At 44.9% G+C, this 20,164-nt stretch overlaps 1 protein-coding gene across 2 annotated transcripts; it reads right to left on the bottom strand.

Moving 5' to 3' along the window:
• Positions 1–4,996: 4,996 nt before the first annotated feature.
• On the bottom strand, positions 4,997–13,111 carry TNIP2 (TNFAIP3 interacting protein 2). 2 transcript variants are annotated; one of them, XM_052683058.1, is made up of 6 exons: positions 12,214–13,111; positions 9,622–9,927; positions 7,795–7,878; positions 6,985–7,266; positions 6,497–6,628; positions 4,997–6,016 (listed from the first exon to the last, which is right to left on the bottom strand). In XM_052683058.1, exons 1-6 carry the CDS (start codon positions 12,682–12,684, stop codon positions 5,735–5,737), a joined length of 1,557 nt encoding a protein of 518 aa, XP_052539018.1. In that variant the 5' UTR covers positions 12,685–13,111; the 3' UTR covers positions 4,997–5,734. The 2 variants fall into 2 exon arrangements, with proteins under 2 accessions (XP_052539018.1, XP_052539016.1); XM_052683056.1 differs by having other exon boundaries at positions 7,795–7,884; positions 12,214–12,974.
• Positions 13,112–20,164: the final 7,053 nt, after the last annotated feature.

The following is a 20,164-nucleotide window of genomic DNA, read 5'->3' on the forward strand; positions in this document are numbered from 1 at the left end:
AGAACTTAGGAAAGCTCTGTCCTTGCCACTCGGTGGGGCACGACCAGGCCTTGAAGGAGGTGGAGTGGGTACGCCATGCTGAGAGCTGTTAAACTAGATCTGCACTTGTGGTCTTATGCCCTGCCTATTTTCCCTGTCTCTTGGTAGATGATGTTCAGTTGTCCATGGGCATGCCTGTGTGGATGCCTGATCTTCTTTCAGAGGTGATGGTGGAGGTGAGGGCTGTGGGTGGCTCCTTTCTTCACTTGTTCCCCTTTCTTATGTGCTTCAGTGCCTTGCTCCAAGGAGATGCGGAGCAAGTGACAGGGCTCAGCTGTGTCCGGATGGAGGTGGAGGCCCTGCCCTATAGCATGGCCTCGCTTTGTGAGCATCACCTTGCCTCTCTGGGCTGGGGACCCAGGTGGCTGGTGCAGGTGGCTGTTGTGGGGTGAGTTGCAGCTGGCTCTGACTGGGGAGGGCTGCGGGGGCACAGCTGGAGCCAGGCACAAGCTGGTCTCTCAACCACGAGGAGACTTGGTGGGGCCGATGCAGGGTTCACCTCACAACACGTGTGTTCCACCTGTGAAAGCTGCCTATGATACATGCGTATAGCCAAGGTAGTAAGGTGCTCTTGGAGGAGGGAAGAGATGCCTTTTGTGTCATTAAGGATTTAGCAAAGAGATTGGATGCGTTGGTGTGGCACTGACGGGGTGGGTGACAGCATGAGCAGTCAGCGCTGTCCTGCTCGCTGCCCGGCCTGGTCCCTGGATTGATGCTAGGAACTGGCCTGGGGAACAAGTGCCTTTAAGCTTATCATGTTTCTATGTTCTAACGCTGTGTTTTTGTTTGTTTATTTTTTAATGCCTTCTAGAAATAAGCTTTCTCATAACTCCCCACTGGTCCAGTGCTTTCTGTGCTGTGGTAATACCACAAGCTGTGGGAGGTCAGCAACCATTATAGACACTGGACAACTAGCACATGTCATGAAAGGTTCTTTCACCAATGGCTTCTCGCCCATAAATGTAAAATGAGGAGGTAAAAGTGGACGTAAGAATGAGAAAAGGAGAGACCACACTGAATGGCAGCAGGAGCAGAGATACACCAATACCTCTGCACAAATGCACAGATTGCTCAGAGCCATTTTTGAACCTTGATGCCTTGAACATCCACTGGCTTCAGAAACTCTCCTGACTTTCCTGGAGCTCTGACACCCACAGGCAGCGTGTGCCTAGAAAGCTACAGTGAATGAGTTTGGCTGGGCACTGCCCTTAGCCGGGGATGTGAGGTGCAGATGAGAAGCAGAGCACACAGCAGCAGTGAGAGCTGCTTAACCTCATATCTCTCTGCTTTGCTGCTTTGACCTAATAATGTGTAGGTATTTCTCATGCTTTAGATTTTTAGCTGAAACTCACAGGCTGATTGCTACTGGAACATGCTACTAAGAAATTTTACTACAACACACTTTGAATTCACATTGATTTTATAGAAAAAGAATTTGAGACTTCTCTTTTTTAGAATCAGCAGCACTGCTGTTCTGAGTACGATGGTGTAGCACGCTGTTTGGAATTTCCCTTGCTTTCTATATATATACATGCAGCAAAGCCACAGGAAATAGAAGTTAAAAAAAAAAAAAAAAAAACAGCCATAGAACATAGGTATCTTCTTGAACAAATTTTATTCTTGTCATTGGTTTTATCATTAGTGAGCACTTAATCTTGGGCCATCACTTAAGGCTTGTTTTAAAAGATCTGATGCCCTATAAATCATTTGAGGGTGAAACGCATTGCCTTAAAGTTGCTGAAAAATGAGAGGATTTTTAGGCTCTTGGTTCTGTAGTTCTGCACTTTATGATATGTACTGCAACTTTATTGTTGATCTTCTCTCTCTTGGGGCTTTTGGGGTGAGGACTCACTGAGTTTTCTCCCAGTTGTCTCTGCTGTGATTCACTCTCGCCTACATTTGCTGTCACAATAATATGCTAGGGCCTATTTCTGCATGGCAACCTGCACAGTCTGGCTTTGTAAGTAAATAGCATTTACTTTGAAATCCCATCCTAAATATGGTATCATTAAATCCAGCAGCCACGAAGGCTAACTTGCCAGCACTCAGACTGAATCTGTGGTCTGAAAACATTGTTAGTGAGAGAGCTGCTCAGGAGCCCTGAGCCAATCCTAGCTCTGAACTCATGCTGCGCTGGAGAGCAAAACTTGAGGAGGGTGATTCTAAAGAGGGAGCAACTCTAGGAGAAGGGATTCAGTTGGTCATGAAGGTAGCTGGACAAAAAACACCCAGGCATCTCTGTGTGATAGTGCATTCGTACAAGGCCTAGAGGAGACAGTTACTTGTCTCCTTCCAGACTCCCACAGGGGTACAGGTACATCTGCCTGCCTTTTAGCACTGTTCTGCCTCTCGAGTGAGGGTACTGCTCATCAGTGCCGAGAGACTGACAGAAATCAGAATGGGCCTGATAATGGGGTTTGGTTACGTTGGATGCCTTTGGCAACTGATGCAGTAAATAAGGAACCGAGTCCCATGTGGTCATGCAGACTTTCTGCATGGTTTCAAGAGTCTATGCAATTTTACAAATGCGTTTTCAGTGATCATATGTTGTACAAATGGCTAATGAAAGTTCATAAAGTTTATGCTGTTCAAATTGCTTTCATTTTACACAGTTCCTTTCTTACTCATGCACTGTCATCGCTTTCTTTTGGAAAAGAAGCTGCATTGCTTTCACCATTTGATGCACACTACATGGACAGCAGTCCATGTGGCAGAGAAAAAAACTGCATGAGGCCAAAGGAGCGTTCCTTAAAGTAAAGGGTTCAAAAATAGTGTGAATTCATGGCTGCTTTTACTTCAACACTGGGGCAGTGGAGCTGACAGTTCTTATACATTCCAGCCTATACATTCCAGTTTGAGGAAGCTGCACTATAAATGTAGGTGTTGGAATTGCTTGGGAAGTACTGATGTGTATGCTGTGCTTGCTGAGGAGAGGGCAAAGCACTGGGTGGCAGCTTTTTTAGGACAGGTAGTGTATGCCTTATAGTCTGAATCAAACAGTTGCAGAAGATGCTGGTAGTTCAGTTTTACAGCATCTAATTGGTTTCTTGGTTAGCACAAAGACAGAGAAATAGGTAAGGTTATTCTTACTAGAGTTGGGGGAAAATGGGAAGTAGTAAAATAGCCCCAAAGCTGAGGTATTTTTATGCTGGAAAGTAGCTGGACTTTTCATGTTGGTATTCAAATTTCAATTTTTTATCGTGTAGCTTTAGGTTGTAAGAGACTTGCTGTAACCTATGCTTGATCTGTAACTTCATCAGTCTGTATTTGCTGCGCCTCTTTGTAGGTATATCCAGTTTCCCAGCAGTCATTTCACCTGAATCCTTCTTTTTCCAGGATTTGCATTCCAATCTCTGCATTGACAGAGAGGGAACTACTTTACAGGACTTGAAGCAATATCAAGGATATCTTCTGTTGATTCCTGTGTACTGCAGCTTCCTGTATCTAATTCTTCCATCCATATCTAATAGTTGCAGTTCAATCTGTCCAAGTATACCCAGAGGGCAGCATTAATGTACTTTAAAACCATAAACAAGGTTTGTCTAATGAGACACTAGGCAAAAGAAATAAACTAACCATTGAGAGATTAGCTTATGCCACAGGAAGTTTAATCATATTTTTCTCAGCATGTATTTTGTGTGCTGCATCTGCTCTCTAAGACCTTAAAAGGCAATGTTTAAAATGGTCACCTTACAGAAAAAAAAAAAGAAAAAAGAAAAATCTCTGCATATTTATGTATGCTGTGATGGGAAAACCAAACTAGCAATCGCGGGCTTACAATTAGATAAAGAGTAGATCAGTAATAAAAACACTGCACCTGCACACTGCATGTCCATGTGTCTGTTTCTGGTAATTGCAGTAAGGCAATATTGGCAGAAATCATCATCTCCCTTTGGGCTGTAAAAGAATGGTGAAAAAGCAGATTTAAGATGTGCTTAGAGAAGATAGTTCTGTCTTTAACTGTGCATCCCAGAATTTCTGGCATGTCTTGCTCAAGGATTGGCTCCAGGCCATAAGACTACTGCTGTCCCAAGGAAGGGAAATTTATTTCCCTCTCATCTTAAGAGAGCTGCTTTCCCTCTGTGTAGTTCTAGTTGCTCCAGCTGTTCTGTAACCATCCAGATGTTAATCATACAGACAGAACTGCTGTGGTGCTTCATTATGCATGTTGGGGAAAGAGGAATGTACTGTTTCCTCTCATGCTTTGTGAACCTGGACCACAGCAAAGAACACTTTGTTCACTTACATTGATACTACTTGGAAACGGAGAGGAAAACTGATGAAAATTTAGTGCTGCGTGGAAAAATAAATTGGAGACTGGACTTAACTCCTAGCAAGTTGCTGTTCAGCAGGAGAAACTTTTTCTGTTTGGGAGACCAAGAGATGGTTGATGCTGTAGGAAATCCTAGCAATTACTGGAAGTAAGAGGGGGGAGAAAAAAAATACAAATGGAGACTGAGCAAATGCACGGTCCTCTTCAAGTGCACTACTGAAAAGGAAGCAAGGCAGAAGATGGGTGGTGTTAAAGTAAGGTGGGTGGATTTCTTTAGTGTATTTGTCTGCACACCATCCAGCTCTGACCTATTAAGAAATACTGGGAGCTATGGCTGAGAAAAACCCTCTGTGTGTAGACATTGTTATGTCTAATCTTTCTTCTCAAAACAACTTCCTCATACAGCTGAGAGACTCCAGTGCAGACATGAAAAAATTTAAGCTAGCAATGGCATAGCCACAAAGGTTGTGCAGCAGGGTAGGGCATTAAATGTGTTCTCATGCATCTGAAATGTCATTTGTCCTCTGAAATGAGTTATTTTCAACATATTTGAATATAGTTTGAGACGCTGGTTATCGCTGCAGGAACAGAATAACTCATACCTGAAACCATGACATTTAGTTAGCCACCAAGTACCAGACTCTTTTACACTTTAATACCCTAAAAGATAGTTTTGACTACTAATACAGTAAAGCGACTGCACAATCACTTTTATTATAAAAATACTTAAGTGAAATTGGAATACAGTCAATAATTACACAAATACTTTTGCAAACATGTAAATTATTTATGGCACAGAAAAAAAAATAAATATCCCTGTACATTGTTTCTGTGCAAAAAAAGACAGGCTAGCATTAGTCAATAACCAGCCCTTGAATTTTTTCTTTACTTGTCCAGATTTTAGTTGAACACAAGGCTTTTCAGGTAGGATGTTTGAAAGTTCAGCTTCAATTTCCAAGAAAATACTTTCACTTTAAATCCAGATAAAGTACAAGAAGATTTTTCTTATCTTACGCCAAACTCCTCCATTCTTCAGCATGTGCTGTTTGGAAGAGAATGATGTTTTCAAGCTCAGTGATTTTTTCCACAAGCCTTCAGACTGTTGTGAACAATTAGACTCAAGAGTCAAACTGGAGTCAAAAGCCAGCTACCACTACATTTTGCTTTCTTTAGTTTGTAGTAAAGTTGCATTATGCTTGCGTTGCTCGCAGCTGTTAAATTCTTCACAAGAACATTTTGCTTTTTCTCTAAGTCTTCCATACAGTCCACAAGAAGGTGAAGTCAAATAAGAGGTAGATCCTGTTCATCCTCCTAGTTCCTAGCAGCTGTCCATCTGAATTACTCTGGTTAGGACTATAGGAGATGGGCCAAGTTTTACTGTCTGTAGAGTAGTGATTGATTTACGTGCCTCACATCACATCGTCATTGGCAACATTCCGTAACGTGCTTGAGAAACTCATCACTGAGTTCATCACTGAAAAATCTCATACAATGAGGACACCTAAGTTCACCCTGTGCCCTGCCCTCTGATCCTGAGTTTCCATTGTCAGCAGGTGGGGAAGGCTGTTCAGACTGTGAGCCTGTTCTTCTTGCACCTGGTTGGCCTGGGCTGCTGCCTCGTAGGTGTTCAACTTTTGTCTGTACATGCATATGATTCTGGTTACCAGTGTGAACTCTGAAACGACTACTTGTGTCTCTGGAGTCCTAGAAAGAGAAAGAAGAGCTCTTGAAGAAAAAAAAAAAAAAAAAGTAGAAGTATATCTCCAAAATAATGTTACCACCTTAATCTGAAACACGGTGTATGTCTTTACCCGAAGATTTGGAAATAGAAGAGGTGACATTTTGAAAGTTTTATTAAGAAAAAGTCAAGCAGGCTTGTAGAAAACAGGACAGAGCTAGCATGATACTTTAAAGACACCTCTGTTACAAAAGTCAGTTTTCCCTGTCTTCCTTATAACAATTTACAGTTACTGTGGTCAATGAAAAGAGGGAAAATGGGCTGGAAAGAGTATGTAGTAGGATGCATTTTTACTACAAAACAAAACTACAAAGCAATGGTTTGTGGTAACTGCACTGAACTGACATGGTTTTAGAAGTACTAGGATTTTTTTAAAAATGTCTTCTTAAAAGTACATTGTAGATGAGATGCTCTTATTTGAAAAAACTGTTGTATTGCTTGTTTACCTTCTTGCCTTCTTGCCTTCTTGCTAGCTGGTGTTGCAGACATGAAACTTCTAGCTGAAGTTCTTGTATTTTACTCTGTGCTCGTTCCCTGTCTGATCTCTCTGATGTGAAATCATCTTTATAAACTAGGACCTGAAAAAGAATCATGTTCATATTTTAGTAAGAGTATAGCAGGTGAGATTAAGTAGTTGAAGCTGAGATTCTTTCTTTGAAAGCACTTATTTCCCAAATCTCAGTATGTTCATTTCTACCATATCTTTGCTTTAAAGGCAGTTTCTCTTTTTTACATCTTAGATTTTTGTAATATGCTGTAAAAAATAAAAATAATATTTTAATGGCAACAGAACTGCATGTAATTCTTTAAGTAGGGTTTCTTTCTCCAAGTGTTGTTAAGTAGCCCAATGAGGCAAAACAAATGGCAAAAGATTTGAGGTCTGCATATAGAAAGAAGGAATTCCCAAATCTAGAGGAAAAAAACATCTAAGAACCTGTTGCTCCAGCATTTGTATGCGCTCGCTATCTCCTTCTCTAGCCTTCTTCACATCTTCTAATTCTCTCCTGGATTTTTTGCACTCGTTCATTTTTTCTTCCAGCAGCTTGTTGAGCCGGAGTATCTCCTTTTGCATCAGCTCAGAACTGGTTTGTGCTGAAGGTGTGCTGTGCTGCTGCTCCAGCTGTGACTTCAGCTCTTTCAGCTGCAAGTGGAGTCGCTTCACATACTCATCTCTACTAGCGTCGTACTTCTGCCATTTTGCATTTAAGTCTTCCACCTGAAAGACCACCCAGTAGCATCACAACACGAAGGTGCAAACTTCCAAGCTTTCACACATTGTCTACATGGACAGGACCTAATTTCTCTACATATGTAGTATATTATATGCTGACTCAACCACTGTGCATCAATGAGCCATTCCATGGGAGAATGGAAGCTCATTATGCTATAAGCTGAGTCTTCCATCTGCCAACTCACGGAGACAGCATTAAATCATATGGAATGGGAAGGGTTGGTGGTCACCCTTAGACCAGTGCCATTCTTCTAGAGTGGAATATTGATGCAGGGAAGGAACAAGAAAGCCATTTCCTTCTGCAGTGTATTTTTAACAACAAAAATAGATTTGAGATAACATAATAAGCTGTTCTTGGCCAAGAGAACAAAGACTGCCACGCTGAGAGGAGTAAAACCATCTGGGAATTGCATTAAACTGGCCTATAAGTTTGGAATGGGAAGGGCCTAGTTAATCCAAATACTGTAATTCAAAATAATGAAATTTTTATTTTGTACAAAATAAAGTACTCACATGAGCTACTTTTTGCTTTAACATTCTATTTTCATCTTGTAGTTTGCAGATAAGAGCTTGAAGTGAAGTTTCATTGTCTAATACCTGTAACTTTCAGATAAAGAAAGTGTTATTTAGCTATGCTGTGAAACTGGAGGTAATTTCTTTTATAAGTACTTGCTATCAGTAACACAAACACATGCATACTAGGAGGATAGCTTACAGCTTTTCATCTTAATAAGCACAATGTAATCAGTTTTGTTACTACCTTGGTACTGCTTTTAAATATGTCCGTGTGGTCTCATAAAATCATGTCGCACTCCAGGCCTCCCGTAGCAACAAGGCCAATAACACACAGCTCCCGTGCCAAAGGGCCTCAGTGCTGACAACAGCACCTGGCAGTTTAATGAAGGTATTGGAAACGATGTATTTGAAGTGGGGAAATGCATGAAAGGGCACATACACGTCTTCATCTTGCTCTGCTACTACTGTCAATTTTGGCTACTACAAGAAAGTAAGCAGCTTTTTAATAGAAATTTCTAAGTTGACTGAAAGGATACCACTTTTTTTTTTTTATACAGTTGTGACATCTGCTTTAAAAAAAGCCCCAGTGTATGTGAGTAATATAGAACACTTTTGTACAAAATTCCCTAGAATCAGCTAGTACTTGCCTCTGAAATTTCTCTTCAACAGGGAAGTCCCCGCTGGACAAGGTTAGCTAGTTATTACATACATCAAAGTCTATCAAGTTTCCTGCCTATCGATTATACCAAGTACAAGAATACTGGAAGTTTCAAGTGCCTTGTACAGTCCTTTCTTCTCACACCAACCCCACCTCTGTCTGTTTCTCAGAGGTCGTTTTAACGTGATTGAGTTTCCTTTAGCAGTGCTCCTTGTGTGTTCAACAGAGTGCAAGTGACCTATGTGTGTGAGTACCACAAAAGCATTGGTCCACGATCATCTGAGACACAGCCTTACCACTACAACACAAAACCATGCGACAGAACGACGCTATGCAGTGCTATAGCATCATACTCGTCCCTTCTGATTTTACCCACTTATGGTATTTTCATGAATTACTTCATCACTGCAACCCGCCATGACTTCTGGAAGAGTGGAACAACACTCTTTACCCTATGCTGCAAAGCTTCAACTAAGGTGACGATGCTGTAAAGCCTCAACACTGTGTGACAAAATCCAGGTGTTTGCACCTCCCCCACCAGGGACATTTCTGCCCCTTTTCTATCATGAAGCACTTTGTCTAAACACGCCTGCTGGAGAGAAGCATCGTCTTAGAGTGGGAGGGCAGAGGGGAACCCCAGAGCAAAAATAGGTAAGACATTTTGACCTGCTCTTTCCTAACCAACTTTCTGTAGCTCTGTGCTACTCATGCAAAGCCACGTGCCGTAGAGTTGTTAATAGAAATGCTACTTTAAAAAAATTACTCCTTATTTTGTGACTTAGATGCTTCTAGCAGTCATCACATATCACCTTCAAAAACACAGCACCATCTAGTGATGCACACGTTTTTCAGTCTCAGGAAGGTATCTGCCTGCTGTGCACGCAGGCAAGAATTGCCATCAGGGAGCTGCTGAGGTTGGAAATGCCCTCTTCACATCATCTCAAAAAAAAGTCAGGGACAGCCAGAAGCCAAGTGACTGACAACTGCTTCAACCCTCAGCTTACGGCAATCAGTTCTTTAGAGATTGCCATTATAGTCTTTTCACCACGCAAAATTATCTGGAGGCATGTTTCTCACTGCTCCCTAATTACTGGTTATAATACAATAGTTAGTTATACCTCAGAAGCTAGCAGTACACGTACAAAACATAGCAGCTGTAAAAATACCTGATTAGATCTTTCAGTGGCAATCTGGTCGTCCAAATTCCCCTTCTCTTTTCTTTGCTTCTCTTCTAAACATTTTGCCAGATGTTGGCACATTTCTGCTGTGGATGCTAATTTGCGTTGAAGTTGGTGAGTTTCATCAGTGAGTGACCGGCACAGAACATCGCTGGTGGCCTGAGCCTTCTCTCGCTCTGCCAAGCTCTTCTGAAGTCGTAAGATTTCTCTCTCCTTTTCATATGGAGGCTGATTTATCATCTTCTCTATCTCTGTGTTTTTCTCTTCTAGCTGCTGATTCAACTTCTGCACTTCCTAAACATAAGGGAGGAGGAAGTTATTTAAAGTGAAGTGAACACACAAGCCAAAGCATAAGACAGAATTTTAGATTGCAGTAGTTCCATACTGCTTCTATACTCCCTGCAAAGTACTTAAAAGGTAAAAATAAATCCATTTCTATATAAACAATCAACCTTAGAACTGACAGGTCTGTCAGTCAGAATCAGGAACTGCCCAGGCAGCTCTCCAAGCACTTCCTGGTCAGCACAATGAAGAACACAGAAACGTGCAAAAATGTGCCAAGAGTTTATGAAACCCGCTTGCAGCAGCTACAAACCAAAAGATGAAACTTACAAGAAGCATGCAGTTTAAAAGTAGTAACTGTGGTGACTGAGAAATGCTTACTAGTCCTGCATTCTAAGTGACCAGACTGCTAGTGGAGATTTCCCCCTCTCCCCCGCCCCCCCCCAAAATTGGACCTAGTAAGTCATCTTAACAAAAACCAAGCATCCTTATTGCCTGGAACAGAGATAAAGGCAAATCAGAGCAGCAGCTTTCCCACCTAGCAAAGGACAAGTGGTAAGGACAAACAAACAGAAAGTTAAATCCTTGTGACAGCAATAACTGTTGGCAACAGCCGGCTCCAACATAGCTGACTCCTGGCATACTCTTATAAAATAAACATGTATCTCATTGCTGCGCTTTCTTGTTGAATCAAGACTATGGGTCATCCACATTGCAGCAAGTTAGCATTAATCTAGGTTCTCTGAGAAGGAAGAAGGCAGCTTACAGACAGTACGATGGCACTCAGGTAGCACGCAACTGTAGTACACCAGTCCTGACTCTGCCAAAAGCAGCCTGTGCCCGTCACCCTCCAAAAGCAAAGCATGCCAGTGGGTGCCAGACCGCTGCAGAGCTGGCACTGCCCTGGGTGCCAGCACAGACACTGAGCAAGCAGTCAAGCTTGACTCCCCCAGTACCTCAGGACCAATGAAGTGCCGCCACCACACGGGCCAATGACTTCAGAACATGTCTTTTTTGTTATTATTTTTAGTGGCGTTGATTTCAGCATTTTGGATTAGAAATAAAACACTTATATCTAAAAGAATTTTCAGTCTAACCTACAGAAATAGCACTCATTACTAACATTTATATTCTTTCACATCATGCTGAATTTCCCCTTTGCTACAGATTAAAGACATTCAGCATTAGACTTCAGAACATATTTGGATCCCACCAGACTTCAAGTGCCACTAAGATCATTTCTTACTACGAATTTCCAGACCTGAACACATTTACATGCATTTTAGGTGAGCGTCATATGTGGAAAACATTTTGTATAAACATTAGGTCAAGAGAGGGCTTATGACAAAAACACTTGTTTCAATTTTAAGTACTGCTTCTTAGTTTGGAAATTCCTCCTTTTTTCAGCTTCATACAGAAAGAAACGCTTAGAAATTCTTCAAGCATTCTTAGGCTGAGCATGGGAAAGTCTCAGTGACCGCCCCAGAAATAGTGCCTGGGGGCAGGAGGGGGCACAGCTCCTGCTGCAGCAGACAAGAGATCCTATCTCCCCAGTCTGCCTCATCACTATGCAGAGTGCAAATCTGATACTGAAGTGCTCTCATTGGCAGTACAACACCAGCCATTGCTGTCACAAAAATAACGGAGAAAGCGGTGTTACCCATCGTTTGTACTTCATTTGTGCCAACTCTTTCTGCTCATCTGGTGCAAGGAGTTCATACAACCTTTAGGCTTGGAAGGGAACATTAAAGGCCAACTGGTCCAACTGCACAGACACACACAGCTCCATCAGCTGCTCAGAGCACGCCGTGGCTGCGTGCAGGGAGGGCACATCCAGCACAGCCGGGCAACCTGTTCCAGTGCCTCAGCACCACTACTGTAAAAAAAACTTTTTGCCTTGTATCTCTTCTAAATTTCCCTTCTTTTAGCTTGAAACCACTTCCCCTTGTCCTATCCTAACAGATCCTGCTGAAGAATCTGTCCCCTTCCACCTTGTACCCCCTGAAGGCCCGCTCTCAGGTCTCCCCGGAGCCTTCTCTTGCCCAGGCCGAGCAGCCCCACTTCTCTCAGCCCGTCCTCGAGTTAAGCAACACAGAATTTCCACATTTCAACTACTTCTGTTCTGCCCGCAAGAACAGTTACGCGAAGGCTCGCAGCGCCTCGCTGTGTGTCTGCAGCACATCCTCACGCAGCACGATCCCGCCGGCAGCGCCCAGCCGGTCGCGCATCCCTCGGCACCGCCCGCCAGCCGCGAGCCCCCGCGCCGCTTCCTCCTCGCCCTGCGCAGCCTCTCCTCACCTGGCTCAGCGCCTCCACTCTGAGCGCCGAGAGCCGCTCGCTGTCCCGCAGTCGCTCCCGGGCCTGCCCCAGCTGCTCCAGCAGGCTCTCCACCAGCGAGCGGGCGGGCTCGGCCCCCGCTTCGCCAACCCCCGCCTGCTGCTGCTGCTGCTGCTGTTGCCGAGCCAGGCTGCTCCGCAGCTCCCGCACCGTGGCTTCCTTGGCGGCGAGCTGCAGCTGGAGGTGCTTCAGCTGCTGGGCGGACTCGTGGTACAGCGTGCAGAGCGCGTTGTAGCGGGGCACTTTGCTCTTCAGGCTCCTGTTCTCCCGGTGCAGCTTTTCCAGCGTTTCCTCCACCTGCCTGAAGCGGGCCACCAGCGGGTCGGTGCTGCCGGCTTCGCTCACCGAGCACATGACGGGGGACGGGCTCCGCTCGCGCCGCCGCCCCTTCTCTCCGTCCTCCGGGGCGAGCGGTAACCCGGCCAGCTGCATGCAAACCGCGGGCAGGGCCGAGGCGGCCGCCAGCGCTTCGCTCTTCCGCCTTTCTCGACGCAGGAGGAGCCGCCCGCCTTTAAGGCCTCGAGTCCCGCCCAGCCGAGGCTTACGGAGCGGGGAAGCCCGCGGCGGGGCGGGCGGCGCTCCGGGCAGCGCTCCGCAGGGGCTGGAGCGGGAGGCGGGCGCGGAGCGGGGGAATCCCGCGGCACGGGGAGCCGGGTTGGGACGGGCTGGGAGCCGGGGGTGAGGAGGAGGAGGAGGACAAGGAGGAGAAGGAGGGGAGCTGAGAGCGGCAAGGGAGCGGGGGGCTGCGCTTCGCCCCGTTGCGAAAGCGCCACGCCGTCCCAGCAGGAGCTGCGGGGATTTCCGGGCGCGGAAGGGGACTTCCCTTCCGTTCCCTTCCCCACCCCCCGCACACACCTCGGCCAGCACCTACCCCGCGGGAGGGAGGACGGCAGCGGTCCGTCGTGCCGGTCGGTGCCCCGTCGCCTCAGGAAGGGGTGCTGGAGGAGGCGGAAAGCGGCGCGCCGGGTGTCCGTGCGGTGGGTGGCGGTGAGCGGTGCGACCGCAGAGCTCCTCTGCCGCCGGAGCCCGTTGGTTCTGCCGCGCTCCTCGGATGGATGCGGTGATCTGCACGGCCCCATCGCTGCCACGCTGCTCAGACGGCAAGAGAGAAACGGGGCTTTGAGCTCTAGAGCACTAAAGCCCTGGTTACGCGTGATTCGTGTTTGTGATGCTTAATAAATGCACGTCTGTGTGCACTTGTATAATTATTCAGCAAGGCTGTGTGTATGGACGCCCGGTCGCTGTAGGTTCGGTGTAAGCACGCAGGCCCCAGGGCAGCGCAGGGAGCGCATAAAGCAGCGGTGCGAGCCGTGTGAGGGAGGGCAGGGCTCTGCGTGAGCGCCTCTGGTAGCAATCACCACAAAGACACGGTGAAGAAGAATTGGTGTGAAACACGTACAAGAGGCTGAGCTGTGACACCCAGGTGCTTGGAGGCACCCGTTTCATTTCAGCCCATTGTGAAGGCGGTGTCAGTTGACTGGATGCAAAGGCAACATTTTCCCTGTGAAGACAATGAAGTGCTGGGACGGCTTTGAGCAGCTAGGGACCTCCCAACCTGGATTATCGGTCTGATTCAAGGGTCGGTAACAGAAAGAAGGTCACTATTTTGTTACCTCAATTATGCTAGAAAGAATTAAGCAAAAATTGGATGTGATAGTGTCATTGAGGTTGGAAAAGACTCCATGATCACATAGTCCAGCTTCAGCCCATCCCCACCATGCCTGCTGCCCATGTCCCTCCATGTCCCTCAGGGCCTCGTTGACCCTCTTGAACTCCTCCAAGGCTGGTGACTGCCACTTCCCCGCATGGCCCGTTCCAGTGCATCGCTACAGTTTCCGAGAAGAAATTTTTCCTAACATCCAACTCCAAATCATCACTTGGTTTTGCTATTTATAAAATCACGAGTTAACTTGATGGAAATGGAAGACCCCGTGTGACAGAAAATGGTGGAACGCTTGCCCAAGATGCAGGTCTGTGGTACTTATTATTTCACCTTTTTTGTAATGTTGATACTCTGTGATTACACACTGAAAGATGGTATGTGCAGAAATGCAGTTCTTGACCCTTTGATTGAAGACAGAATTGTGTCCTACAGCTCTAAGACACCTTTTCCTAGGAAGAAATGAAATTTTCTCCTTAAAAAATTCCAGTGTTTTATAGTTTTCATACTTGTTAGTAAGAAAAACAAAAAGCAACATAGACTTTAATTTCCATTTTTTTATTACTGTACTGCAGTCAAACCTGTGTGAAAAATTTGGAGCAAAACTGCTTTTGTTGACTGATGAAATTTGTTGTAGAAACGTATGGCAAAGTGCAAGTAATGGAGAAATCTGTTTGGTTTCCTGCCAATTCAGCAAACACCAGGTGCCTGCAGATGTGGCAACAACACCTTTAGACCAACATCAGGAAGTTTAAGTAGTTATCCAAAGGAACAATTTGTTGTGCAGTTGTGTTTTTAATGCAGCATCAGTTTAAAATCAAGCACGGCATCTGATTACTGAAAACTTGATAAGAACAGATCTTTGAGTAAAGGCAGAGGAAAACACCACTGGCTTGAGGGAAATTTGCCCTGCGTAAGTCGTGAGTGAGAAACTGATCCCTTATGTTCTTGGGAATGCCCTTGGATGACTGTTCCCTTCTGTCAGTTCTGAAATGTGGAGGAATTCTCGGGAATTCAGTGACTGGAAGCTGTACCAGAAGGTGAGTCAGAGCCTGCTGCGTTCTCGAGGCGACGCAGCTTTTCCTGGATTGCCTTCGGTTGGGCACGTTTGCTGATAAAGCAGCTGGTGTGCTGAGCGGCACCGCGTTTGTCATTCCTCAGCTTTAGATAGTGGAATGATGGCTTGTTAAGTGCAGTAATTCTGATTAGCAAGTAATTGTGTGGACAGCAGGTATTCTCTGCACTACTGTGTGCAACAGAAAAGCTTCACTTTCCGTGCCTCGCTTGTTTCAGCTTGCAGTAAAAGGTAACATTCACTTCAACCCTTTACTCCTGTGGTATTAAAACCACAGGAGTAAAATTTAACCTCGCATAAATTAAAAGAAATCTTAACAGAAGTTATTGAAAATCTTTTTTTGTGTGTGTTGTAACCCACAATTACAATTTCTGTATATGAATAGAAGCGATTGGCTCCCTAGAAACAAAAAGGAGGTTAAGCAGCTCTGGAGAAATTGGTAAATGGGAAATGTGAGCAGTGCAGTTAGATTGGATTAAGTGTCTGTAGGCATGGGGGGGTGTTCATTTTTATTTTCCATTTTGAAATGTGAGTTATTTGTAGAGTTGGTAAAAATTTTTTTTTTTAAATTATAGGTAAAAAGAATAATTTCTCTGTATGTGACAGTTATATATAATGTGAATATAACCTGTAACATTTCTGCAAATGTGCTAAGAATTGTAGAATCATAGGAAGGCCTGGGTTGAAAAGGACCACAACGATCATCGAGTTTCAACCCCCTGCTATGTGCAGGGTCACCAACCAGCAGACCAGGCTGCCCAGAGCCACATCCAGCCTGGCCTTGAATGCCTGCAGGGATGGGGCATCCACAGCCTCCTTGGTCAGCCTGTTCCAGTGCATCACCACCCTCTGAGTGAAAAACTTCCTCCTACTATCTAACCTAAACCTGCCCTGTCTCAGTTTAAGACCATTCCCCTTTGTCCACCTTTGTAAACAGCCACTCCCCATCCTGTTCATACACTCCCTTTAAGTACTGGAAGGCCACAATGAGGTCTCTTGGAGCCTTCTCTTCTCCAAGCTAAGCAATCCCAGTACCCTCAGCCTTTCGTCATAGGAGAGCTGCTTCAGCCCTCTGATCATCTCAGTGCCCTCCTCTGGACCTACAGCAAGAGCTCCACATCCTTCCTGTACTGGGGGCCCCAGGCCTGGACACAGTACTGCAGATGGGGCCTCACAAGAGCTGAGTAGAGGGGGACAATCACCTTCCTGTCCCTGCTGGCCACCCCTTTTTTATTGCAGCCCAGAACACAGTTGGCTTTCTGGGCTGCAGGCACAAACTGCTGGCTCACGTCCAGCTTCTCATCCACCAGGACCCTCAAGTCCTTCTCTGCAGGGCTGCTCTCAAGAATGAGTTTCTGTATTTAGAAGCACAGCTCTGTGGGGTGCTGAAGGCCATTGGGGTGAGTTACGCTCATATCTGAAGGAACCTTCTTTTTCAGCTGTGAACTGCAGGTGTTGTTTGACCAACCACTCTGGATTGGTTGCAGCTGTCTCACATCACCACTAGCGATCCTGGAAGACAGGCTATGGCCTCATAAGATATTCTGGGCCTTTAGGCTGATTTAATAAACAGAACTAATTCGAAAGTAGCAAAAAATCCTCTTATTGTTGTATGATGTCATATCAACAGCAGTTCATGCCTCCTTTGCTGTTGATTCTGCAGTGGAAACAGGAGTAAAAAGCCAGTGCTGGCTTATTGGCCCCACTGACATCCCCTGATATGCCTCCAAATACTCATTACTACCAAAGATGCCCAACTCAGAGCCTGTGTGTGTTTGACAGTCTGATTTTTGTGCTGAATGAATACAGAGTTTATACTTGTGTGACTCATCAGTTAGCACTAATCTGCAGCCGGGTTTACGATTCTTCTGTAAACATCCTTTACATACATTACTGCGTTGGTTGTTCTGTGAGTTCACTGTTCACAGTTGGAATGGGAAACCTGAGAGGTTAATCTGAGGACGTTCAGTACTCAGGCTGGGTGATCTCACTGCTATTACGTATGCATGTGGTTATTTCTCTGCTTTGAGTTTCTGGTCTGGATTGCAACATTCTTTTTTCGGTCATGTTTTCAGTTTATACACATAGAATATTTGGTGTTGTTAGGAGAAATAGCATGGTTTTCATTTACTTCTAGTGTAAGTTTTTCCATGTGTTTTATCTCTGATTTGAACTTTGGAGGATGCCGAAACCAGAAGTGTTTTGCTGTCTAGGGCAAATTCCCAAGACCCAAGTCCCTAATCACAGTGTAGCTGGAATAGCCAGAATGAGGAGCCATGAAATAGGACAGATCTGAAGCAATCCACTTGCTTTTCATTAACTCATCTTTTTGCCTTTATTTGGACTTAGGCAGTTCAGCCTCATCTTTATGGGTGGCCGTAGATAAGCAGGATATGCCCTTCTGCATATCTTAGTTATGTCTTTTAATCAGTTCAGTATTCAAGCAATAGTCTTTCTGTTTTGTTCTGTTACACTTTGCTGGCTTAGACCTTTGCTGCATTTTGCCTTTTGGTTCAGGTTTACCTGTCCTGTAATGGATATTACTTCTGCTAAGCAGTTGTTCTACTTCAGGCCCTGCTCTATTTCTTAGAATCATAGAGTCATAGAATCCTTAGAGTTGGAAGGGACTTTTAAAGGCCATCTAGTCCAACTCCTCTGCAGTGAGCAGGGACATGCACAGCTACATCAGGTTGCCCAGGGCCTGGGCCAGCCTGGCCTTGAAAGTCTCCAGGGACGGGGCATCAACCGGATCTCTGGGCAACCTGTGCCAGTGCCTCACCACCCACACTGTAAAAGACTTTTTTCTTTTATCCAACCTAAATCTCCTCTCTTCAAGCTTGAAGCCACTTCCCCTTGTTTTGCTGCCAGACGCTGCTAAAGAGACTGTCTCCTTCTTCCCTGTAGCTCCCCTTTAGATACTGAAAGGCTGCTGTCAGGTCACCTCACAGCCTTCTGTTCTCCCAGGCTGAACAGCCCCAGCTGTCTCAGTCTGTCCTCATAGGAGAGGTGTTCCACCCCTTGGATCATTTCTGTGGCCCTGCTCTGGATGTGCTCCAACGGCTCCATGTCTCTCCTGTACTGAGGACTCCACATCTGGGCACAACACTCCAGGTGAGGCCTCACCAGTGCAGAGGGGCAGGATCACCTCCTCACCCTGCTGGCCACTCTTCTTTTGATGCAGCCCAGGATCTGGTTGGCTTTTTGGGCTGCGAGGGCACATTGCTGGCTCTTGTCCAGCTTGCCATCCACCGGTACCCCCAGGTCTTTTTTGGCAGGGTCTTTATCTTCTTGCTACCTTTACTTTTTGCAATATCTCTTTTGTTTGCCCATGGCTCAGTAGTATCAATTCACTGGATCTCTCCTTGCAGACTGCAATTTATTTCTCATGTTGATGCTCTCTCAATCTGAGAAGCTGATGCACTACGCTCAGTCCTTGCAGCTCTATCATGACATAACTGAGTTTGAGCTGTAGTTTTATTTGTAGGAATGTGAAAAGCTCAGAAGTTCTCAACAGCTTGAAACAGCTTCCATGTTCACAGACTTACGCCACTACAGCCACCAATTCGACTTATAAGCAAATGACTTCTTTGGGCTTGTTTATTAAACTAAGGGGTTTGCTCACCACATATCTATTTCTGGTGAGAAGTGCTGACTTGTTCAGATCATAGGACACTTTCTCTTAAAAACTTTCTCTTAAAAAAAAAAGGGTTCCGAACAAACCCTTTTCAGGTTGCAGGAAACTCCTCAGCCCTGACATTCTTATCACATGATCCATGTCACAGGTCCTCTGGGGATCCTATATAGACTGACTGAATTTTTGTGCTTTGATGAATACAGAGTGCTTTGAGCTATCTGGTTCCTGTTACCTTTCCTCAAACTCCATGTCATTCTTAAAGCAAAAAAAGAGAAGAGGGGGGAAAAAAAGAAGGAAAAAGAAATAAAAGAAAGAAGATGTTTTATCCATGGCTAAATGCCAATCATCTAATTGGGAGGTTGGAAAAAAAAGGTTGCAGAAAATCTGATTCTGTTTGAATTTGTCTTGTACATTAATATCACATTAGGAAGCTTCTCAGTGCAGGCTCCGTGGTGTCTCTGATCCTGACCACTCATTCTAACTAGAACATCAGTTGACACATTTCTTATCTTCAGTTTTTCTGACCCAGAGAACAAACAGATCCCTGGGGTATGATGAGAGAAATGTTTGATTTACATGTTGTGTTTGTTTTAAAAGGATGACTGAGAATGGAATTTTCCCATAAGAAACCTCAAAAAAAAATCATACTTGAGTAGATGTTGAGTAGATGGCTCTATTTGTGTAAATCAGAACGGGGATACTGGAGACTTCTTAGGATGTCCTTGTACTAGATGGTGCTGAAACAGTGTTCAGAAATAGAATTCTGAAGAAGGGTTGGGAGGCTTTAAGTAAATGGAGCAAGAAAGTGGAAGTGCCCTTACTACATCATGTGCTCTCCCCCCCACACCATGCCACTTCCACGTAAATAACAACATTTACCTAAATTCTCTTTAGTTTCCTGCCTCTCAGGACACTGCATGGTAACATTCTCTTGATGCTCCATCTCTCGTAGTCTCTGTAAAGAAGAAAATGCAGCAATCATCCTGGCAGGATGGGGGTAAGCAGCATTCTGCTGTTGGAAGTTCAAGTCATTGATGTAGTCTTCTGTGCAGTAAAAAGAAGAAATAATGCTGTAGATAGGTGTTGCTGTAAACCTTAACTCTCATTTGAATATATTTTGTTATAAGCAAGAATATGTGTAATCATAGAATCACTCAAGTTGCAAAAGTCCTTAAAGATCATTGAGTCCAACCAGAACCTAACCATCCTACCCTAACTAACACCACATCCAAACAGCTTTTAAACACATCCAGGGATGGTGACTCAACCACCTCCCTGGGGAGCCGATTCCAGTGCTTAACAGCCCTTGCTGTAAAGAAGTGTTTCCTGATATCCAACCTAAACTTACCCAGATGCAACTTGAGGCCGTTTCCCCTCATCCTGTCACCAGTGAGAAGAGACCAACCCCACTTTGAGTTTGGGAATATACATTGAGAACTACAGCACTAATTTCTAGCATCTCTTCCCCTGAGCTTACTGCCTGACTTTGAGTAAGTCTGTTAATTTTTATGTTTGCTTTGCCATTTGAATCTTGCAGAAATAA

This window comes from Tympanuchus pallidicinctus, unplaced genomic scaffold (genome assembly GCF_026119805.1).
Source record: "Tympanuchus pallidicinctus isolate F22 unplaced genomic scaffold, pur_lepc_1.0 scaffold2, whole genome shotgun sequence".
NCBI classification, from domain to species: domain Eukaryota; kingdom Metazoa; phylum Chordata; class Aves; order Galliformes; family Phasianidae; genus Tympanuchus; species Tympanuchus pallidicinctus.